The sequence below is a fragment of the Apostichopus japonicus genome, chromosome 22 (assembly GCF_037975245.1).
Source record: "Apostichopus japonicus isolate 1M-3 chromosome 22, ASM3797524v1, whole genome shotgun sequence".
NCBI lineage: Eukaryota > Metazoa > Echinodermata > Holothuroidea > Aspidochirotida > Stichopodidae > Apostichopus > Apostichopus japonicus.
In genome coordinates this window covers 23,750,990-23,775,937 of record NC_092582.1, presented here as the reverse complement: position 1 = coordinate 23,775,937, position 24,948 = coordinate 23,750,990, and the positions used below count along the sequence as shown (strand labels likewise).

Below are 24,948 nucleotides of genomic sequence, written 5' to 3'. Positions count from 1 at the left end.
GTGGTTACAAGCCTATGTAAGTCTATACTGGGATACGGTAACTCAGCGACGCTTAGACCTGTATGTTCTGTATATATATATATATATATATATATATATATATATATATATATATATATATATATATATATATATATATATATATATATATATATATATATATATATATATATATATATATATATGTATATACCAAGTATGACTTCAATCCAACTTGTCGTTGTTCAGTTTCCGTTTCCGTGTTTACAAGCTATTTTAGTGAAAATCAACTTAAGCCCCGCCCTCTAATAAATATGCATAATATCAACTTTAACATATGTCACCATGTACCCGCTTTCTACTAACATATCAATACCAAGTATAAATACATTCTGACTTGTGGTTGCGTTTTATGTTTTATGTTTACGTTTGACCCCGTGACCTCGTTATTATTCATGAAATGAGCTCCAAATCAATAGGGTTCTGCTACTAAGTATGGCACATCTATGTACTAAGTACGACCTCAATCCAACTTGCCATTGCTGAGTTATCGTGTTTATGAGCCAAGGGCGTCACATACGCACACACACGGAGCATGGCAAAGTAACCTCGTTTTATAAACACAAGACTATATTTTTAACAGGACAATCAGACAGGCAGACAATCAAACACGCAGACAATCAGACGGGTAGACAATCAGACGGGCAGACAATCAGACAATCACACAACAGGACACGCAGACAACCAGATGCGCATACAGACAAACACGCATACAGTCAGGCAACTAGACAATCAGACACGGAGACAACCAGACACACAGACATTAAGTCACGCAGACAATTAGATACGCAGACAATCAGACACGTAGAAAACCAAACATGTAGACAACCAGACACGCAAACAACCAAACACGCAGACAACTATACAACCAGGCACGCAGACAATCAGACACGCAGACAGTCAGACACGCAGACAATCAGACACACAGACATTAAGTCACGCAGACAATTAGACACGCAGACAATTAGACAAGCAGATAATCAGACACGCAGACAACCAGACACGAAGAAAACCAGACACGCAGACAATCATATGTATAGGATTAATCTATGGTTATATGTAGATTAAAATACTGATGAATTTATAGCTATTAATATCTGTGGCTTAGAATACTTACGAATATGATTAATATATGAATATATGTTGCTTAGAATACTTACGAATAGGATTAATCAATGAGTATCTGTGGCAAAGAATACTTACGAATATCATAAAACTATGAATATCTGTGGCTTAGTAAACTTACGAATACGATCAATCTATGAATATTTGTGACTTACAATACTTAAGATTAAGATTAAACTATGATTATCTGTGGCTTAGATTAGAATACTTATGAATACGATTAAACTATGAATGTCTGTGGCTTAGCATACTTACGAAGAGTAATAGATTTATTTTTTTATGGATTTTAATGGATTTTTTAATGAATATGTATTGTCTACATAGCAGATTAATATATTGAATATATGTTGCTGACAACTATTACCTAGCTAACTTGTGAACACATATTGCTTAATTCACTTACGTTTTATTATCTATGAATATCGGTAGCTTACAAGATCTACATTTTAGATGTTTCTATGAATTTGTGGCCTACACCACTTACATAACAGCTGTATCTATTAATATATGTGGCCTACAATACTAACATATAATAGATGTTTCTATGCATATGTGGCCTACAACACTAACATAATAGATGTATATATGTATGTATATGCGGCCTACAATACTAACATATCATATATATCTATGAATATGTGTGGCCTACAACACTAACATAACAGCTGTATCTATGAATATATGTGGCCTACAATATTAACATATAATATATATCTATGAATATATTTGTCCTACAATACTAACATATAATACATGTAGACCCCTATCTATGAATATATTTAACATACAGTAACAGCTGTATCTATGAATGCATGTGGCCTGCAACACAAACATTATAGATGTATCTATGAATATCTGTGGCCTCCAACACTAACAAAACAATTGTATCTATGAATATATGTGGCCTACAACACTAACATAACAGATGTATCTATGAATATATGTGGCCTACAACACTAACATAACAGCTGTATCTATGCATAAATGTGGCCTACAACACTAACATAACATACATATCTATGAATATATGTGGCCTACAACACTAACATAACATATATATCTATGAATATATGTGGCCTTCAACACTAACATAACATATATATCTATGAATATATGTGGTCTACAACACTAACATAACATATATATCTATGAATATATGTGGCCTACAACACTAACAAACAGCTGTATCTATGAATATATGTGGCCTACAACACTGACAAAACAGTTGTATCAATCAATATATATGCTACAACAATAGATCATTAATAAGCCTAATTTGTTTATTTACATAAATACAAACAACTTGTGACAAGCATAAAACAATGTTGTGATAATTGGATAGCATACTGTGTACTGACATCACCGAAAAGTGCCCATAGCAAATTGACCTTGAAACGGTTTTATTTTCAGGATCGGTTGTAGCTGGTGTAACCGGTTCCAGAATGCCTCGGTATGGTCTTTCTTTGGAACCTCACCGAGAATGGAATCGACATCGGCAGGTATGGAACTGCCGTTCGGTATAGTGCGTTTTGTACATATAAATACACTGGTAGTATTATCCCTTTTCGTGGTCTTCCGTTCGCAATTATTTTGCACAAGTGCATAAGTTATATTCCAGTCATACTCTTTCGGGAATGGAAGATAAGGTGTGGTGGAATGCTACGGTAATGTTTGTGGTTGGAAAAGTAAAACCAAACGATGTCTGAAGTCTAGAACATTTCTTTGAGATTTTTTTTTTAACGAGGCACAGTGTGGATAATTGGGTGAAACGCTTGTACTCCAGCGACATACTTTCATGAAAGCAAAATTATATACTGTTTTGCTGAAAACTAGGTCTTTTAATGAATGATATATCAAAACAATATTTTACTGAACTATAAATGCAAGTGTAATGTCATGGTAGCACCTCCAGCTTCATAATAATGTTTACCCCAAAAAAATCTTTACAAACCTGCGTTTGCTGTAAAAACAAAATTGAAAATTGTTGTACATTTGTTCTTTTCGCCATCATCGATGAAGATACAAGTGAGCTACGAGGCAAAATAAATAATAGATACTTTCGTGATCTTCAATTTTGAAGAACGTGGAGAGAACGTAGAGGCATGCGCTAAATATTGTTCTCTCTTTAAGGAGAATGAAATGTCATATTTCTTTAAATCGCTGGTTTGAGTTGATCCACTTATCCGCGAGATAAGTTATGGGAATTTGTTAAGAGAATGGAATTAAGAATTTAAGCACTTTTTGTAGTGATTAATTTTGTTTAAATCCCCATTGCAATTAGATACTTAAAAATTGTTTAAATAAGTACGAGTTTTAAGTACACTTTGTTTTATCTATAGAATAAATTGACTATGCGTAGTTAGTTTGGAATTACAAATAATTATTAATAATTGCGTTTGGATTTGTAATTCATAACGCTTTGTTTCGTGTCTGTTGAATAAATGGTTTAAATGGGTCTCAAATTGGGTCTCAATGTACATCAATAAAATTGTTTGAGTGCGACTTGTTCTGTGTTAGTAAGACGATCCGGAACATTTAGTATAGAAAAAGTGTACTCACGGTTTTTCTTCTTCATCTGTTCCCTTCCTTCCCCTTGGTCCCCTTACTGTCCCTAGGTACTTACCACGGACCGGCGAAGTAAAAGATCAGTCAATCACCACGATGGACAAATAGACTCTAACACAACTTAGATTGGAAATCAAGATATCCCTTGAAAGTATCCAGGGCAAGGGAATTCAAAATGGCGCCGTTTGATTGTTTGTGTTCCGTACAGCGTATAAGCAGAGAGCCTTCTGATCCGGGCAGAGGGTTGCCACAATCAGTTCATTGATCTACACAGGTTTCGTTATTAGTTCAATCACTCTGAGAACGCAAGAAAATCACGTATTAAGTTCCAAAAATCCTTAATTTTGTTCCGAAAATCATAAATTTGGTTCCGAAAATCATGAATTTTGTTCCGATATCCTGTATTTAGTTCCGAAATTCCTGAATTTAGTTCCGGAATTCTTGAATTTAGTGCCGAAATTCCTGAATTTAGTTCCAAAAATTGTATTTATTGTTACAAAAATTGTGTATTTAGTTTCGAAATTCCTGAATTTAGTTCCGAAAATCCTGAATTTAGTTCCGAAAATCCTGTTTGTAATTTCTTTAGGTATCCAATTAGCCTCCAAGAACGTAAGCAGGTCCTGTTTTTACTTCCGAATTACGGTAATGTGGGCATCGAAAATTGAGACCATAACATATTGCTACGGTATGTCGAACTTTTAGAATAATATTGTTACAAGAGTTGGAATGAGTCGCATTGACTTATACCAGACTAAATTCTCCAGCAGCTTGCTCATGTGGAATAAACGCGAGTTATTCCGGTTGCATTATCTGCCAATCATAATATATATAATATTGCTCTACTGGAAACTGCGATAAGGAGCATTTGTCCATAAATATTGTTGGTACTGTGGAGAAGATAATCCATTCCGAAGTGTGCAAATGAAGTTACTATTTAAGAAAGGTCACCCAAAATAGACCCTGTGTAACAAACAACTGGTCCCACTCTAAAACCCAGTCCAATTGAAGGTATAGTGGTTAAGTTAACGTATGCTTATGAAGGCTATATACTGAAAGCCCACGTACAGTGTACACAGACAGGCTTGTACGCGTAGGTCTTTACAGTACATCGATAGATATGATAAACCAGTCTTTATCTTTTCCGTATGGGAGTATAGATGTTAATTTAAATAACAAAAGGGCAGTTGAATTCCTGCATATTTTGATGAATAGCTGATGAACGATAAGCCGGTAACGACATTCGTGATTATCTGGATTAAGGTATACTTACCCTGCCTGATCTAGCCTTGATGCGATTAATCCGACCACTGAAAAACAGAAACACAAAAGAGTAAAGCCTCTTAAACAGTTTGTATGAAAGCATCATGCAAAAAGAACGAATACCCATGTTTCGCCGCCAAGGAAAAGAGGACAAAAAAACAAAATGATTTATCTTTATATTGGCTATGTTGTTTTTACACTAATGGATTGTGAGCGCTTAACAAAGTAACATTCCTGTACCATCATGAATATCCCGGCACCCTTTATTCATCTCCTATCGTAACGATCAAGTAATATCTTCTGAATTTCCTGCTCAAATTTGAATAGGTTAGTCTAATATTACATATCTTTGATCAGAATTATTTAGTTGGATTTGCCTCTGACTGCGAGTATGGAAAGATATGACTGTAAGACCGACAATGCCTGTATGGTGACATCACACATTTTTCATGTGAGATATTTTGACTTCGAATTTATTAGGAACCAATCAAATATATTTTATTAAATCTATTGAAATCGGTCAATACTGAATGAAAGTTAAATTGAAACTCCGCGGATGCGGTTAAAATAGACTACATTAATTCCCGTACATAACCTTTTTTGTTTTCTCCTTTCAGGGAAAAGGATTTCAGAGACATTTTGGTGGCTATTAGGTCATGTTTGGGAAGCAGACAACAAACTGCAACTAAATGATGAATAAGCCTACAAGGAACACAACAAATTATTTTAGTTTACCTCTGATCTCTCTCTTCTGGAGACGAAGAATTTTCGGATTTCGTCACAATGACGTCATTAGCACAAACGGGTGCACCGTATGGACTATCTTACACTTATAAAGTAACGCTTTAGTCATTAACGTATTTATGTGAATCGTATATAGTCTCATAATTCATGCCAGGCACTATATATTAGCTTAGGATTTTATATGTGGATTTTCCATTTAAATGGAGAACTGTTGAGATTTAGTTAGGGAAACCCTGCTATAGACACTTGTTTTTATATATCTTATAAGTATCCCACATTGCAGGTTACACCTTGGTTATCAAGCACTAATTGTACAGGGCATGTGATCAATGCTGTTCAAGTAACCTAAACGGACAGAGGGGAACTTAGACTTGATGAACTTCTTCGACACAACGCGACATCAAATTTGTATTTTAATGTCTGTGCAAAGCATATATGTTTACAATTAATTCTTACAAAACATCAAATAGCGTGAGGCAACGACATCGCGGCAGTTCATGTGTACTAACTCCACACACCAGTGACTTTGATCAACAGTTAGATATAGGAAGGTACACATATAGATTGACAGAGTGCGTGGTCGGACTACGGTATAACACATCCATGATTCGAAGCACTGTGGTAATTAGGGGAACAATTCCTGTTGAGAGTTAAATCGGTGACTAATTACTCTAATGAACAATATCTTGAACGATTCCGTTTGCCTGCTCTTCCGTGTTGTTTCAGTTTGTTAGAAGAGAAGACAAATTGTATGATAATAATGCGAAGAGGGGGCAAGGAAGCTAGGCGTAAACGCCCTTAGTTCTGCTATCGTTAGGCTAGAATAGGCCTAGTCAAGGAAGATGGTCCTATCCGTCTGGAAACCGGCTCGTCGTGGCTGCGTGGCGTAGAATGTGCTACAGGTTTAAGGTGCCGAAAGCGCCAATATCCTCATGTCGAGAAAGGCCGTAGTTTTGTTCGTTGGGCCAAAAGGGCCTCTTCTTTCAAGGCCCCGTGCCGACGGTTGGCTTACCGGTAGCAATGTATGCCCGATCTTACCCGCATTAAGTGCCATATGCCGTAAACCACTGTATTTATTACTACGTTTACAGTGTGCATTTCATTTTTTAACGAGGTTGATATGAAGTGGGACCGAGGTAGAGTTAATCTTTATATACGGGTACATCTAAACGCAAACGCTTCTGTGCTCTGGTTATGCCCTCTTGTGGATCGATCAGTGTGGATGAAAAGAGTCATGCACAGTCAAGCACATTTCCATCCGAATGGTTTTGTATATTTTATGATTTAAGGTACGAATAAACTGTTTTCCTTTTGAAAAAACAAAAAGAAGATTTTTTTTTTCACTTTAGAGGGCGATTTTCACTTTTGGTGAAATTTGTTGATGTATTCACAGGCAAATAGAAGGTAATTAAAAGGCATTTACAGTCAGAATGTGCTGCCATTAAAAGACTCAAAATTTAATAAAATAGTTTTATTAAATGACCCGTCCCCCTCCCCTCGACCATGATGTGGTTTATTTGACTTGCCCCTTTCAACGAAACCTAAAACATCTTAGTTGTTACAGTTTTGTTACAATTAAAGTGGTGGTACTTCTTAGTCTAACACACAGCGCATTATGTCAGTTACTCAGATGCAACGCAAAACTCAATATTGGACAACAAACTCTTGATGGCCTCAAATAATATTCTACGATGCATTACACATTTACCAAGGATAAATAGTGTTGAATGCCATCCAAATGGGATCTTTCGCTCATAACAACTTTAAAGAACATGTTTTGGTTCAAGTAATTATAATTTATAATAAAAACAGTGAATAAACTGTAACAAAAAGGTATGTACTTAGGAACACGTTGTCGCCATCACTATAACCTTAAAGGAGCGTTCCAGAGGTATTAGCATACCTTAAAGGAGAATATTTCAAACTAGAAAAGCTGTAGAAACAATGCTTGTGCATTTTATCGTTCACTTTAATCCAAAAACACAAATTATAGTAAGAACAATGAGATTAGGCGAAATTTGTTATGACTTCAAACTAAAAGTAAACAAACTTAACTTTTAATAGTAATAAACACAACTTGAGAAAAGTTTCTTGACGGTTTAACGGTTAAAATCTCGCTAATTATTAGCAGTTCATTGATTGTGCGTGTATGTTTGTGCGCGTGTGTGTTCAAAGCATGTATTATACGTTGGTTTTTAACTATATATGCTTTTGCGTTATTAGGACCAACCTATACGCAATAATATTACAATCACAAATTATAGTTATTCATAATGGCGCATATAGAAACAATCAACTTGTTACACAAGTTTTGAACACACACAAAACAAAACACTCAAGAAAAAATAAAATAATCAAAAGCGAGAAAAATATCAATATCAACAAACAAAACCAAACACACCGATACACACACACGCACCTAAAACCAATGTTAATTTTCTGCATGCTCAGTGCCCATTAGTTAAGAAATGTGAAGCGATTTTGGTATTGAAATTGGATAAAATATTTCTCATAGAGACTTGGGCTGTACTAGGTCCGCCTTAACACAATAGACACTATGGATAGTTAGTTGCCCAAGGCCTAAGATTAAGGAACCCCATGGATAGTTAATGGGTATCACAACTTACTGATTTTATATATATCGTAATTATAATCGAAGGAATAAAGTGAAGAAAGCACACTGTTGTCAGTGACATAAAAAATACTCAACATGTATAGCAGACTTGTGCCAGCGCTATTCTGAATTTGATTAATTTTGAATTTATTACATAGCGAGCGACCTGGGTAGGGGTTGTATAAGGACCGGCACAGTACATAATCTTGTCCATGGGGCCTACAATGCTGTTAAGGCGGGTGGGTTTGACTGAAGTTGCCTATTTTCTTAAGTCTTTGTAATAATCTGGTTTCACATAGTTTGAATAGTGTGGTAGGTCAACGAGAAACTGGTTGCCACGTATCCCGACATGCTTTGCGTCGTGTTCGTGCATCAAGACGAAGAGGCTGTTGACAGAGAAAATAAGAGAGCGCGTTATAAAATAGAAACTGTTATATTGTAAATATACAACTGGCAAAAATATCCACAGAGAACGAGTTTCATGGGGAGTCTATTTGGGTGTTCCAGTACCTTAAAAAGGGGCAATAATTTAGGCACACATGTACGCGTCTATTTACTCCCACCCTTGTAAGGAGTGAGGAGGGGGGTGTGAATGGTTAGGGAGAGACGGACGTCTATAGTACTCCCTCCCTTGAAGAGTAGTGGTGGCTGGGGTGGATGGATAGGGAGAGACGGGCGTCTTTCATACTCCCTCCCTTGAAGAGGAATGGTGGCGGGGGGGATGGATGGATAGGGAGAGACGGGCGTCTTTCATACTCCCTCCCTTGAAGAGAAGTGGGGTCGGGGTGGTGTATGAATAGGGATACGGGGGAGAAAGAGATTCGAGATTTTTAGATTTTGAGGGTTTTTGTTTATGATTATTAAATTAAATTGATAATAAAGGTATTTGGTATTGTTCAATGACAACAAACCAGTTTCCTGCTCATACATTTTTCTTTCTAGTCCTTACCAATTTCTAGGTATGTCCAACTCGTTCACACCGAATTCAAACATTTTGTTACCGACAGCTAGTGTGTCCTTTGGATCAAGAAAGTTGTTGGTGCCATGCAGTTCGAAGAACCCCCACGATTTGCTTGGATCTCCCGCCCGACACATCAACTTCCCACTTCTCATCTCCACGGTTACACTCTGAGGAGGAAACAAACAATATGCCATACAGATCAATATGTCACTGCAAATAGTTCAACTTTTATCACGTTTATAATCAATTGGTAATTTGATTTGGTTTGATTCAAAAACAAAAATATACATACAATACAATACAATAACACATAATGTGAAAGTAAAATAAAGAAATCGAAATAAAGCAATACAGTATATGAATGGTAGAGGAAACCAAAAATAAGCATAGCTTTTCTGGTTTGGCTCCCATATCCAATAAATATTAATGGCATGTTTAATCATGTATAAGCAAAAACTAAACAAAGAAGATAATTAAATTAACAAAAAACAAAACAAAAAGTCGATATAACAAACGTTTATGATATATTTATGAGATAATTATTTGGGTTGAGAGTTTAAAAGATAATAATGGAGTGCACACTTAAAGGAGTACAAAGAACCGTTTGACCGAATAGAATGTGGGAGACTGGTCCACAAGACTGCACCCGAACAATGTATTTGGGATTGCCTTAACTTAGTACAAGATGACGTGATATGAAGTAAGTTACTATTACGAGTGTTATGATTATGCAGACTAGAATTTCTATTAAAGAATGAATTATAAATAGTCGGAAGAAGCCCATTGTAATGTTATAAACAAACATGCCTAATTGAAGTTTAAAGAGATGAAATATAGGGAGCACATTTCATTCCTTAAATATGGGAGAAGAATGTTCAATGATATGAACATTACAAATATTTCTGACAGCACACATTTGATTAAGATATACACTACGTAATGGCACATTTGGCTGAATGAGTTGTATCATTAAGGACGTTGTACCAAAACATTGGTGCCATTGTCGCAAACGTACAGTTACAAAAGTGTTCTCGAATAGTAAAGCTATTCATCACCAGAATTACGACTGAATTACGACTCTAGAGATCAAACATGATGATTAGCAACTCGAAAATCACTTGTGATCCCTAAAGCCGGATCTCCAGAGAAATATTTGAAATACTTTAAATATATATATATATATATATATATATATATATATATATATATATATATATATATATATATATTATGCAACGCTGAAACGCTAATGAGTTGGAAAATCCAGAACGTTGAAAAATAAATAAGTCAAAGTTAGGCTGATCTAAGCTAGTCAAGTATAGCCTAGTCAAGCCTATAGACCAAGTAAGTCTAGTCTAACTTATAGTTGAGTCTAACCTAGCGCATAATCTACTGCAGTATATAGCCTTAGAATATACAACACCAGCCCAGTCGACCTTACATTCAACACGTACAAAAAGAATTGAACAGATTGTTAATCTTACACTGACTTTACTTCCCAAAGCATCTACGACCAACTGACATAACTTTTTGATCGTTGAATCTGAGATCGTCTCGGAGGCTTTGTTGGTGTGGACAACACAGAGCGGCATTTTGAAGAAAAAATATCAGTTGAAATCCCGTTAGTCTCTTAACCGTTGTCGTGTAAATAACAGCTATTAGTATGGTCAGGTTTTGCGTGTTTATCAATCTAATCTCAACGTCGATATTCATATTTGGTGCAGAAATTACAGCTTCATATCGTGATAACTGGTAGACCTGCAATTTTGTATTATGTTTCCTTTCCCTTCCGGGGGGGGGTCATGTGTTTTTTCATCTTATTCCAATACGGCTGTGTTTACAATACAGCTGTGTTTAGTACATAATGCTTAAGCGTCTTCTGAACAGTATTTAGTTCCGAGGGTGCGTCGATAAACTTGCAGGTAGTTTAGCTAAACATCTTTTTTCTTTCATGAGTTTGATCAAAGGGTACTTAGCAAACTGACTAATATAGGCCTGTCTCAAAAATGATATATTCGAACCAAAATTTATTTGGGTTAACTATAGAAAAGATATATTGAAGAAAGACAAATACATTTTCCTCCTGTTTTTATCGATTTATTCAACCGGATGTTTATCGGTGAACCATATGAGTAAAGTTTGTATTGCTAATGGTTGATTGAAGGTTAAAAAACAATGATACGTTTTTAGACTATTCTAAAAAAAAAATTTGATGCCATTTTTCACTTTTGAAGATAAACAGATCAGTTTACAAAGTTGGGTATTGCAATGTATTGCAAACTTATCAAAGACACATATTGTTGAATGTCATTAAGATGTTTAGTTGTCCATGTGACTTTGAAAGACCACCCCCTCCGTTTTGGTTGCGTTTATTTATGACAAAACATCAGGACAATGTCGATTATCAAGTTTAAAATCTCGAAAGTGAAAACATATTAAGACATTAATGTCTCTTTATTAAACCTTGTGTGATACAAGTTTGGTTGTAACCTCAAAACAGGGAATGCCAAAGTACAAGAAACATAGTATCAAAATATCAGGAAGACAAGAATTGGAGCAGTTTTCTCTTTATCAAGTAATCTTTTTAAACATTCATGGTCAATTGTAATTGTAGAACATCATATGTGCCTTTAACGAAATAAGTTAGTAATTAAAAAAGGATAGAATTTTATGCCGCTTTAACGTTCAATTTTAAAACTTATAGAAAGATTAGTTTTGATGGCATAATTTATTACTCTTGAGCGTATGGTGCACTTTTCCTAATAATGAAATTCCTAATTCCTGACAGTTATCATAAACATCATCTTATATATGTACAGTTGAGGGTATAGTAATGGGAACCATATGGAGGAGTTTGGTAAATAAAGGAAAATCGATTCTCTTGATTCTAAAACTGGAATATTATCTACTGCTTAGAGAAGAATTAACAGAGAAAGACAACTGGATCACATACACTTAAAATAAAATTGTATTGTACTAGAAATTTAGGGGAAGACGTTGAATATTTCACAAAATGAGGTGCGTTGTCCATACCAGCGTAGGTTCAGACGTGTTCAACGAGAACTTTCACAAGAAATTCGTGAGAAATATTCAGGAATGGTTTAACGTTGATCATGAGGTAATGCATAATGTGTTAGGGAAAAGTTTAAATTTTTCACCAAGAGAGGTATTTGTTTTGAGCGAGATCCCGTATGGCAACAGTGTGTATAGTGGTACCTATATATTTATTTTCATATCAGATTGCCCCCATATGAAATATCTAACATATTTTTAAATGTTTCAGTTAACAGTTTAAATAATCTGCACTAACGTTAGTAGGAGCTCTTCTCATAAGTCTTGTAAACATTTGGTAAGATGAATGTTAAAATAGCCACTGTGGCTAGAATTTTTAACGTCGCCGAGGTGGATGTGAACATCTTTTATAAAACAAAGAGTTTATTTTTCCTTTTAAAGGTTACTGTGTGGATACGAACTGATCTCCGCTTGTTCCGGGACTGTTCTTCTTCGCCGTGTGGTTATTTAGAAGTATTTGGATTCGAGAAGTTAGAAGACGAAGCGTATACAAGGAAGTTACATAAACAAATCAGTCAGTTTATTTCTAAAGAAACGTCAGTGCCAGAGGAAAGGTGAGATTGATTTATACTTAAATCGCAGTTTAATTTAATTGAGAAAATTATGCTAAAAGAGGCCGTCAAATTATAGTTTGGCCGTTATTTCTACTTTATCTTTGATTATGCCATATTTTAAGTTAGACGTAAGAATGGAAGTTTTTTATTACCTATATTTTACCTCATATAATATACGCTGTTCCTGCCTGGTACCATTTTGTTGACTTGTAAAGGATTAGAAAAGAATTAGAGCCTCCTTGAGTTAATGTGCCAAACCATTTAGCCTAGATTTTAACTCCCTTATTAACCAAGTTAACCATGCGGCCATGATAGAATTTAAATGTTTTTTTCATAAAAATAAAAATAAATCATAGAGATGAGAAACGCCTACTACACAATGAGCTGAAGTAACTTCTTCAACAGACTACTTATAATTTGAGAAAAAGGACGATCACGCCAAAACTCCAAACTGTATACGTTTTCAAAATTATTTTGTTGATAGGGCTGCCGTCTTTATTCAGGGTGTTGTTCCACAAAAATCACTGTAATTATTTCATTAACTTTTTATTTATTATTTGTAAATAATCCATGTTATTTTAATCTGTATCACCCTTAACTACTTTTTTTTCATATCCTATTTATAAATATGTACTTTCATGTATCCATACTGGATGTTAATCAACTTAAACTGAACTTAAACTTAAATTCGGCTGTTGGTGAATCCCGATGCTTAGTTGATTATTTCCATAAGTGCAATGCATAGTTTCCATTTCTATTTTCATAGCTCATTTCAGCAATCAACTTTTTTTAATGGTATTTTACCTGGGATAGTCTATTTCCTTCGTTGCATTTTCTTTAGAAATAAACTCCAACTAAATCAGTTAGTTGAGGGGAAAGCCATGCTATATACTCTTTCGAGTTTTGTTCTCTAATTAATAAATCTGAACCATTAATAACTTAATAGTAGTATTTTCAAAGAATATCCTCCAGTTCATTCTGTATCTGTAGAATCATGGGAATTTAATCCATGCTCGTTGGTTTCGCAACTTGGGTGAGGGTTACTGGGAGACCTCTCTCTAATCGGTAATGGGATTGCACGTTGTTTTCCTCAGCTGGTTGCGCAAGAGAAAGCCCTCCTTCGGACAAATAAATGTGTGTTTGAATTCCTAAAAAAGAAAAAGAAATCAAATACACACAAAATTTACGCACACGTTTATGTATATTAATTGTTATATTATTTTTAAATTACTGAATTTGTTTATGGCGGAGCGTCCATACAGTCAGGGGAGGGGGCGGATGCCCCCTGAGGGACTCAAATGGACTGCTGGCGCCCTTTTCAGCTTTTTACCACTTTGAACTTATTCGCTATTATTGACTTTTTTATTGCGCTCTCATCTACCTATTGACATTTGTCACATTTTTTGTGTGTGTAATGTTAGGACAAAATGCTCTAACGGCTATTTATTCTTCGTTTATTTGCAAATAAGCAAGGCCCGGAAAGGGTCATTTCTCAGTTCTCTCAGTTGTCTGTGTGAATACGGGTAGAAACAAGTTCTTGCAAGTGGTGTTTGACCTTCATAAATAAGTCTCAAATTTTTGTTTTTATCCCTTTACAGATTTTTCATGATTTTTCGGAAAGTTTGGGGTACCAACTACTCTTTACCGAATGGCAGTCTACTCAGCGAGTAACACCTTTTCGTTATCTATTTATTCAACTCAATTTAAAAGAATAGAATAATTGCTGATGGCTTAGCCTTTTCCGCTCCAGATTTCAAGGAAAGACAGTTCCTGCTGTGGATTCGTGTACGCCATACTGTAATTTAATAACAATTTGTTAGCATAGAATTCATCGGACTAGTATATGGTTCAGATAATGTAATAAACGTAAGGAATTCGCTTTTGTACTCGGGAATAATTAATAAAATGTAGCATGTTGAAATCGAATTAAATTCAGGAAGTAGTCGCTCATTAATATTCATACCGTGAACACTTTAGAATGTCCGAATCGAATCAATTGATCGATGATTTTGATTACTACTAATTGTTTCTATAGATTTTGCAGAGCAATGTGGAATTGTAAGAAAAAAAAGCTGTTCTGTCCCGCGTTTCACAGCTTTTCCTATGTTGCACGTGACTGTTGGGTATTAATGTAACGCATATATGACTAGTTAGTTTATGAATCACTATAAGTAAAATTTCTCTCCCAAAAATCGACAGTTATTTACAAACAATAAGCTTATATTGGTTTATATCACTTTTGAAGGAGTCTCTCCAAACCTCAACTCTGACATTAAAGTCAGAATTTGTTAGGATATCGTAAGTTAATAATGACAATGATGATTTGTTATGGTCATTCCAAATGCACATAAAGGATTGATTCATATACAAGTCGAGTGTATTATCTTAGTTAAACAAACGAAAATCAGCTGGATGATTTGTTATGTTCATTTCAAATGCTCATAAACGATGTGATGCATATATATATATATCTTCTATAAGGAAAACAGTTGTGCCGAGAACTTGTAACTGACAAAGTGTACTATAATCCCTAAGATTTTCCTAGAATTTAAACTGAATAAAAACTGAATTTAAACCGAATATTTTTGTGGTACAGTCACGGTACATTTGCTGCTGCGTTACAAGAGAATCGCATCAGGAATGATGAAATGAGGCCAATAAATGGATTGTCAGTGAAAATATTGAAAATTATATTAAATTTGGGTAAATATCGTTTGTTGTAAAGAATTGAAACGTTAATAACAAAGTCATTTAACATAATAACAAAATACTGCTTTATAAGTTTAATGACTGTATTGCGACAAACATCGAACTATATGCCTCAATTGTTGGTTTTTTTTTTTTTTGGTTGGTCTCTATTACATAACGGAACACAGCGCTCACGCACTCCGAGAGGGTCCTTAACTGTGTAGCGCAAGAGCCATTTTGTATGTATTTTGACCTGTATCTTCATGTGCATTTAGTCAATCATTTTGGACCATCCACATTTTGAAAGCTTAAACGGTTAGCCTCCTGGTGGTGTATGCCTTAATCCATATATATTGCGGTAACCTTACGCCAATTTGAAATGAAAAAAGAAGAGATTTTAGTACATTTTCAATGAGAGTACAACTTGAAAACCTTAGTTTTTCCGCACTGTGGGGGTTATTTGGCACCGTAACTTTTGTATGCGAAGTCCTATAATCCCAGTTCAAACGGTGAATTAAACTATGAATATTCATCACGTTTTCTACCGATTCTTAACTAAATTGACCAATGAGAACCTTACGCCAAATTGCAAACTAAAACGAAATCAGGGATATGGGAGTGATCTTTCCTTTTGTTTCCCTTTGTTCTCAATCGAAATGACGTCACAACACTGTCCTCAGCACACGTTGGTGAATGTGCAGTCAAGAAGTGTTGTTGTTGTCTTCCTGAGTTATTGTTAGATTCAACTCAAAATACTTCTCAGTAACTTTCAAAAGACTTTATATATTCAATTAATTGTAATTTCGGTTGAAAATAATACCTCTAAGTGACTTTTCTGTATCTTTTGATACCTGTTTCTGACCACGCGAAACAACGGTGAAACGACTTAGTTGGAACGTACCAAACCACAGTATGTGGGGTATGAAGTTGTTCTAAAGACTATAGTTCTGCACTGTTTAACACGCAATTTAGCCTTACAGTGTTAGGCTTATACTAGCTGCGTATAGGATACTAGTACTGATACTGGAGCCTATTGGCTAATTCAAGTACAAGTCGTAGTGGGGGTTCGGCCTAGTACCTAGGCATAGTACATTAGCAGTAACCCCCTTATGTATAATGGAACAGTCCCTGACGCTATCCGCTGTCGCGTGAATGTCCACAGAGCAGCGGCGGAAAGTAGGTCAGCAGATGAACCGCAGAGCCGTGCATCTTTCCCTTCTCTTCACCCATCCTCCTGAATGCCTTTAAATTTGGCCAAATTTCAAATCACCCCCAAATGATTTTGGTAGGGGGATAAACTTTTATGGATTTTCAGACGTTTCTGCTAAGGATATTGCCTCTTCACTATCAATGTTAACATACACAAAGATAAAGACCATAAATTCCAGCCTTGACAGAATATTATAGAATTTAGCTGTGGCTGTAAAATCATCACAGAGCAGGTACTGTATTTTCTTGGCATACTACACATGTTGCTATTCAGTTTGATATGTTGATAATTATTGAAAGACTTAATTAATGCTTTATTGTATTATTCAGGAAGTAAGTCTGTTCATCGCCTCTAAAGAAGTGGTAGTGACAAACGTTTCACAATTGATACGAAGCGTAATAAAGCTCTCTCTGTATATATAAACAAATAACATAGAACATATAATATGTAACATATAACATACATTACATGATATATAACATATAATATATGATATATAACATATAACATATCACAGTTGATTCGAAGCCTAATAAAGCTCTCTCTGTATATGTACATATAACATAGAACATATAATATATAACATATAACATATAACATACATTACATGATATATAACATATAATATATGATATATAACATATAACATGTCACAGTTGATTCGAAGCCTAATAAAGCTCTCTCTGTATATGTACATATAACATAGAACATATAATATATAACATATAACATATAACATACATTACATGATATATAACATATAATATATGATATATAACATATAACATATCACAATTGATACGGAGGCGGAGTGTATAGCCTAGTGGTTAACGCCGGCGTCTCCCAGTCATAAGATCCCCGGTTCGATTCCCCGCCGACAGCAATGTGTGTCGTCTGGCAAGGATGTTGTTCAATAACAACTTCCCGACATGGACGTTAAATGGATGTGTGCCGAGAGATTGGCTTCGGTCAGCTTGCGAGTCTAAAAGCCTCCATGGCTTCTTTCGCGAGTTCCTGCTTGCGGGAAGATCACATATACATACATACATACATACATACATACATACATACATACATACATACATACATACATACATACATACATACATACATACATACATACATACATACATACATACATACAGACATACATACATACATACATACATACATACATACATACATACATACGAAGCCTAATAAAGCTCTCTCTCTCTATATATATAGCATAGAACATATAATATATAACATAGAACATGTAATATATAACATAGAACATGTAATATATAACATATCACAGTTGATACGAAGCCTATAATAAAGATCTCTCTCTCTGTATATAAACATAAAACATATAATATATAACATATAATATAGCAGGATACACTTCATATTAAGATGCACGTCCGCAGTTGATTATTCTGTCAGTTCTCATTAGACAGGCCTTTTTGTTCTTCAAACAGCTATTCTATATTATACCGCATTTGTGCCTATATCCTGATGAATCAACTACTAGTATCAGTAAAAGTCACGCCTAGTTTCGCTCTCCAAAACCTGGAGTGTTTACTTGTACGTGGCGTAAGAATGTAATCAAGAAATACTCGAAAAAACAAAGTAACATTAAAATTTCCACAATCCGTATATACATATTCTTATATATGTTGACGTGAGTGATCACTTAATAACGTTAATGGTTACATTTAACAGTTCTTAAATCATAAATTACTTAAATTTCTCTTAAATGACGGTAACAGCTTCAATGATCATCAGATTCTTCTACCGCCGTTGTTGGAGGATTCAAACTTTGTACTGGCCGAGGAATTATTTAAATTCTTTCATCAATAATGACACTGTATTATTCTCTCTAAACATTGAGTATTTGAGATACCTTCTACTGTATACCAACAAATAATTTGTATAGATTTACACATGAAAGGATATTGAATTTTTGCATATTATTCTGGGGAATTGTGACTTTATATTTATGGGACTGTTTGAAATTTAAAAAAAAACAGAGGTTATTAACATGTCAACAAGAGGAAAGTCGTTTTTTATTCGTGATATTTTGGAATCGGAAACCAGTTCACACGACAAGGGCCACACGAACAATAAATGCACCGATGATTTTTATTCAAACAGTAACACAGGTAAGGATTTTGAATTAATAGAATGGTTTTCTGCTTACCGCTTACATGTCGGTTGTATCTCAGATGAGAAGCAATAGTTATCGACCATCAGTGGTATATATTATGAAGAAACATTCCAAAATTTGTATTCTAATGTAGGAAAAGATCACATGTGTAATAATGGTCCTTCGCACATATATAGAAGGAGAATGATTGATCTATGTGTGTATAGAACAACAAGATACCCTTGATGTTTCCAGTTTTAGTTTATCTTACGTTTCCAGTACTGGAGATGATATATTGAAGTTTTTAACGTGCCCTAATATCCACATTAGTTCCAGTGTCAACACTTTGTGCAATTAGTTTGAAATAAGCCTACAAAAACGATACCGAAAGAAGTAGATAATTAACAGCTATTTGGGCACTTTCAAATCCATATCTATTCCAAGGGGGCAAGGATTGTTGGGAGTTGTTAAACATGTTAGCTAACGCTATATACATATGCCTATGAGCCAGATGGCGCAGCCGCACCGCCCGCCGCCAGACGATGCTTCTCCTTTAAGTTTTGAACGCTGGAACATAAAAACAATTTACTTGGTACATGAAAAGGCGGGTTGCACCACTGAAATTAAAAGCAAAATCTTGAACATTGCTCACGTAACTTGACTATAATTTTATATATAAATAGACTAAGAATATTGTTTAAAAAAACGGCGGGTTTTACCGCATAGCTATACGTCAAATGCCTAAACATAAACGACTGTTGTGATTTTTCGGGGAAATTTAAAAACAGATACTTCATTAAAATTAGACCTCGTAGTCATGCGAACATTGCTCACTTGACTAGACAAAGGTTGCTTAATGTTTGTTATGTAATTACTGAGCAGGAAATAGAACAACAATAACATATCATTTTTCGTCAAATATTCATGTATTTTCGCAGTTATATTTTACTTATTCATGTTGTTTTAAATCAGTTATATCGGTGATAATATACAAACCATAATCCCAAAAATATGAGTGAACTATTACATAATTAAAACAAAAGTTTATCATTACAAATATCTTAGAAAATTTGTTGTAACTACGATTCATGTATAAAGTATTGTATGACCTATCAATCAAGAGGGAGGTTATATAACGTAACAGGTTTGAAAAATAACACTTGGAACATACGAGTTAATATTCTTGGTTGTTTCACGTGTAGAATCATATGTAAAATAAATGATTTTACTTTCGTTCGTGTCTTCATTAGGATGGCAAAACAACTCTTGGACTTTAAATGAAGATCACCGAAAAACTACTTCATTTGATTCAAGACGTATTTTATCTGATCGTGAATATGTATGTAATCCAGTTCATCCTTCAAGATGGTGTAATTGTCTTACATTTCCGTCCTCTTCGATTCGTGGCTCCACTCCTTTACCAGGGACACTTCCCACTGGTCCTCTCTTACCAAGACGTAAACGCACCATATTTCAAGGGGAACAATTGGCAAGTGAGTTTAGTCCTTCCACATATACCTTTTCAAGCTAGGATATTATTTTCAAATGCCTATATCAATGTGCCGGTAACGTACCCAGTAGATAACATGCAGGTGGCTCGCAACCATTCCCAATGTCTATAATACTCCTGATGAAACACAGTCGTCACTGCTCAGTTTGCTTGAGCGTTCCTTATGACATGATCTTGGAAAGTAGTTCAGTATTGATATGTATATATATATATATATATATATATATATATATATATATATATATATATATATATATATATATATAAATGAAAATCGTAATGAGTCGAAAAATCAAGAACAGTGAAAAAACTTTCAGCTTCCACCGGGATTCGAACCACGGGCCTTCCGCTCTGTACGCGGACACCCTAACCACTAGGCTATGGAGGCTGATTGTATGTACAGAGGTTCGAAACCGGTAAGGAAGGTCGTAATTCCACTGTAGGCGTTTGTCACCTGTATCGAACAATACTAGTTCTGTTTTTGGTGACATATTTATTTTTATATATATATATATATATATATATATATATATATAGGCTATATATACAGTATATATATATAAATCAATACTAAACTACTGTCCAAGATCATACACACATATATATAATATATATATGTATAATATATATATATATATATATATATATATATATATATATATATACAGATATACATATTTAGTGACAATGTTAATGGGAAATTACCTCTATAATCCTAAAAAATTGGAGTATGTCATAGCATTACATAATATTATATTTGATGCCACTTTTCGTCAGGTTTAGAAAGAATTTTCAGTGCCAAGAAATACCTGGGTCTTCATGAGAGGTGTGTGCTAGCAACTAGACTAGGTCTTGAAGAGGCTCAAGTCAAAACATGGTTTCAAAATAGAAGGTTGGTCTTTGTTTCTTACTCTATTCCCCCTTTTACTCTGGAAGATAAGACTAAATATATTGTATGATTAATAAGATTTTTAGTTTGAAACCAGAATCATCCAGGTGGGATCAGTATGTACTATATAGTTACCCCAAAACAATTTGCAAGGTTCGTATGCGTAAAGCATTTGTACATAAGCAAGGATGTAAGGAAAGGTATTTCAATCTAGCGCCATCACTTTTACACAAACATACACACACACGCACACACATACAACGCTATGTCCGATTTGGTATACCAAATCTGACATCGCCCTGTAGAGATAATGAGTTTGCCAACGACATTTGCACTAATTTTTAATAGACAAAAGACCATATTTTTTGGGAGGGGGGGTGGGGGTTCGGGGTATTTCACCTATGGTATGTCTTACATAGAGAGGTGCGAGGTTAGAGTGAGAGTGGGGTGGGGTGGGATGGGGCTGAGGCGGTTAATTTTTAGAACGAGACAACCAGTGTACTGTTGCTGTAAATAAAATACTACGTTACTTCATCAAACCTTGAAAGGTGACTCATAGTATGACATAAACTGAAAACATTTCATAAGAATCCTCTTCCCTTTGAGGAGTTTTGTGAAAGGAGGGAAACTGGTGCAATGTTTTGCAACTTTTGAAACATTGTTGAAGATGATTCGACTTTTTAGATTGTACTGCATACTTTGTTATTATATTTTTTACACTAGGATTTCTTTGTATCATCTGTTTGCCAGTGGAGAGAGGGGGGGGGGGGAGGGGGGAGGGCTAAACAACTAAAGCCCCTCGGAACTTTACGAGGTAGCGCACCTGCCAATGAAAGGATAGTGTTTATTATATAGAAATTACTGCATGACTGTTTGGAAACAAGCTATAATGTCATATTTCTTGTTCACAAATTCTGTGACAGGAGAACAGAATATGTTCCTGTTATAGATAATGCCTTGCCTGGGTCTGCGTGATTTGAGTCAACCTGTATTGACATCATTAACGATCTTCATCGGTATCTTTCATTACAGAACAAAATGGCGAAAAGTCACTGGCAATTGTAAGGAGAAGCCCTGCTCTGTTCCAGTTCGGAACTTGAAATCTAATCGGAGGACATCTTCCAATAAAGCCATTTGGTCGAAGACAATCAAGAAGTTAAAAGTTGGTAGCGAGGAAATAAAATAACCGCGTTTATAAATCTTTGTGAGGCTGAGCCAGTGGTACATATGAGGCTGCATTTGTATGCATGGCGACAAAGCTCTTTCCAATATTGATAGGTAAAGTGCTATTCCCGACAAGTTAATTAGTAAACAAGAGATACAGTAGTTATCTGTAGCCGACTATGTTCTGACAGATTTATCCTCCGTCGTCCATTGAAGACAAATTTTGCAACAGACGGTCATTACATGGTTTTCCTGCGTTTTTGTTTATCAGAATAAAACTGTTTTTGTCTTTTTGCTAGTTCTTACAAATACCCGTTTTCAGAACTAAGACATAGAAAAACAAGAACTTTGGGGTTATCATGCATTCCACAAAATGTCCTTAAATGTTTATTCAAATTTTTGCTATGAACCATTTTGATTAAGAATATTTCTATTCCTGTATAGTAGTTGCTATGGAGACAATGAATCATTATTAGGAGTTATTTATCAACGTTGCTATTTTCAGTGGTGTGTAACTAATCTGTAAATACAGCATGGAGTGGCAAGGGCGTAGGGACCGGGGGGCTGGGGGGCGCCAGCCCCCCAGTGAAAAATATGAGGTGGCGGAAGTATCATTCCGCCCCCCCCCCCCCGCTCCGCAAGTCAAAAAACCCCTTTTTCATTTCCAAATGAGATTTTTCTCATTTGGAGCACCAAATTGCATCTAAGGTCAGGTGAAAATGCAAAATTATTTACAAAATGGAGTGGTTGTTGAAGTGTGCTATATTGCACCAAATTGCATCTGAGGCCACCTGGAAATGCCAAAAAAATCCAAAGGGGAGGGGGACACCCCCTCCCCTTACACCCCTCCCCCAGGCCGACCATCAGTCTTCAGCCCCCCTCAAAAGTGCCTTCCTACGCCACTGTGGAGTGGTGACTCTAAATCATATTCATGACGGTAATGCATCTTATCATCAGTTACTTGATATTATTAAATCACAACCACAACTTAAACTAGTCTTTGTCAAGAATGTCGAGAAATAATTTTAATGATAAGTCTTGGATTACCCCTGGAATTAAACAAAATCAACTTCTCACAAGAATAAATTATATGGTAAGTTTACATTAATAAATCTAATCATAAGATTGATCTTACGTCTTATAGAAATGTTTTAAATGATGATTACCCATCCTGCTCAATAATCATATTAGCGCAATATTTTAGCTTCAAAACAGACTATCCTCTATAAGCATGCATGGTCAGAAATCAACTCTTTAATTAAAGGTAAACAAAAGTCCCAGTGCAGTGTTAGCTCGATAACTCATCATATCTAGTTCTGTTAATCTCAATGATTTTTTACCATCTGTATTATCTCAGTCAATAATAATCCTTCATTCTGCCCATCCCATCCTGTCAAACCATCAATTTCTTTTCTCCTATCTCTGAGGGTGGAATCCCTAAGCTAATCGATAGATTAAAGATTGGAAAGGCTTCCAGATGTTGACTGTATTCGGCTTAAATTAGTATTAAATTCGTTTCCCACTATACGTGGTATAACCCCTGTATTGGTCAATATCTCCAACGATGTCTTTTCAGCTGGGATTTATTCCAATTCTCTTAAAGTAGCAAAAGTTATTCCATTATACAAAGAGGGTGATGCAATTTTGCCATAAACTTATAGACCTATAGGTTTACTTCCCTCCAATAATAACCTTCTTGAGAATGTCATAGAGAAAAGGTTACCTACTGTCTTAACCTCAAAATGTTATTTTTTTGTTATAATTTTCAGTTTGAATTGATAGGGAGGGTCACTCCACATGCCTTGCTTTTATTAGAAATTATCAACAGTAAACATTCTCAGCTTGAGAAGGGTAATAATGGTTTAGGATTATACCTGGATTTAAAGAACGCCTTTTGATACAGTTGATCATGTAATATACTTTTAAAGAAATGTTTTACATTGGGATTTGTGGGAATGCTTATAATATGATTTCCAGTTATTTATCCAACAGGATTTACAGAACAGATGGATCAAACTATTTACAATGCATGAAACCTAGAAGGTCTTCAACAAATCAGTTATACCTTGAATAAGACTTCTTAAAGATTAAAGTTATTGACTCGTACAACACTCATGGGCATAGGAGCCCAATTTATTACCCACAAATTTCGAATTTCAAAGATGAGGGGATCTCACCAGTATGCCTTTCCATATTTATTACATTTTTCGAGCAAAGCATTACAGCACCCCCTCCACTTCTCCCCCACTAACAAATATGCTATTTTTAGTGATAAATTGCTTCTAACCATTGCTTCAGGGTACATGGTTCTTTCAGAGGTTATTATGTCTAGTATTAACAATACAAAATAATGATTACAATGCTTTCCTTTAATATATTTTCAACTTGTGCAGCTCTAAAGTTACTATTTCTTGCTGCAATT

The 24,948-nt window shown here is 35.1% G+C and overlaps 3 protein-coding genes and 1 long non-coding RNA gene across 10 annotated transcripts in view; 2 read left to right on the top strand and 2 right to left on the bottom strand.

The window, feature by feature from the left end:
* The window catches only part of LOC139963618 (uncharacterized), a 343,329-nt gene that overhangs the window by 233,402 nt on the left and 84,979 nt on the right, over window positions 1-24,948 (bottom strand). The gene's annotated exons all lie outside the window — the stretch shown is intronic.
* On the bottom strand, window positions 7,194-21,309 carry LOC139963634 (macrophage migration inhibitory factor homolog). Of its 2 annotated transcripts, none has more exons than XM_071964637.1 (3): window positions 21,283-21,309; window positions 9,297-9,475; window positions 7,194-8,733 (listed from the first exon to the last, which is right to left on the bottom strand). In XM_071964637.1, exons 1-3 carry the CDS (start codon window positions 21,292-21,294, stop codon window positions 8,607-8,609), a joined length of 318 nt encoding a protein of 105 aa, XP_071820738.1. In that variant the 5' UTR covers window positions 21,295-21,309; the 3' UTR covers window positions 7,194-8,606. The 2 variants fall into 2 exon arrangements, with proteins under 2 accessions (XP_071820738.1, XP_071820737.1); XM_071964636.1 differs by lacking the exon at window positions 21,283-21,309 and adding an exon at window positions 10,793-11,030 and having other exon boundaries at window positions 7,197-8,733.
* LOC139963639 (uncharacterized) lies at window positions 12,164-15,754 on the top strand. The gene is made up of 3 exons (XM_071964648.1): window positions 12,164-12,426; window positions 12,762-12,934; window positions 14,533-15,754. The coding sequence occupies exons 1-3, from the start codon at window positions 12,322-12,324 to the stop codon at window positions 14,603-14,605; spliced, it is 351 nt and encodes a 116-aa protein (XP_071820749.1). The 5' UTR covers window positions 12,164-12,321; the 3' UTR covers window positions 14,606-15,754.
* On the top strand, window positions 19,143-23,082 carry LOC139963646 (uncharacterized). Its single transcript, XR_011791711.1, has 3 exons — window positions 19,143-20,456; window positions 21,251-21,365; window positions 22,395-23,082. It is a non-coding gene; the product is annotated as an uncharacterized lncRNA (long non-coding RNA).

Bases quoted from the DNA above. Each gene is read 5' to 3' on its own strand.
- LOC139963634 (XM_071964636.1), bottom strand. From the start codon at position 10,900: ATGCCGCTCTGTGTTGTCCACACCAACAAAGCCTCCGAGACGATCTCA. The intron at 9,476-10,792 runs GTAAGATTAACA...TTTCCTCCTCAG, and splicing joins CTTTGGGAAGTAAAGTCAGT to AGTGTAACCGTGGAGATGAG. The intron at 8,734-9,296 runs GTAAGGACTAGA...CTCTGTCAACAG, and splicing joins TTGGACATACCTAGAAATTG to CCTCTTCGTCTTGATGCACG.
- LOC139963639 (XM_071964648.1), top strand. From the start codon at position 12,322: ATGAGGTGCGTTGTCCATACCAGCGTAGGTTCAGACGTGTTCAACGAG. The intron at 12,427-12,761 runs GTAATGCATAAT...TTCCTTTTAAAG, and splicing joins GGTTTAACGTTGATCATGAG to GTTACTGTGTGGATACGAAC. The intron at 12,935-14,532 runs GTGAGATTGATT...ATCCCTTTACAG, and splicing joins ACGTCAGTGCCAGAGGAAAG to ATTTTTCATGATTTTTCGGA.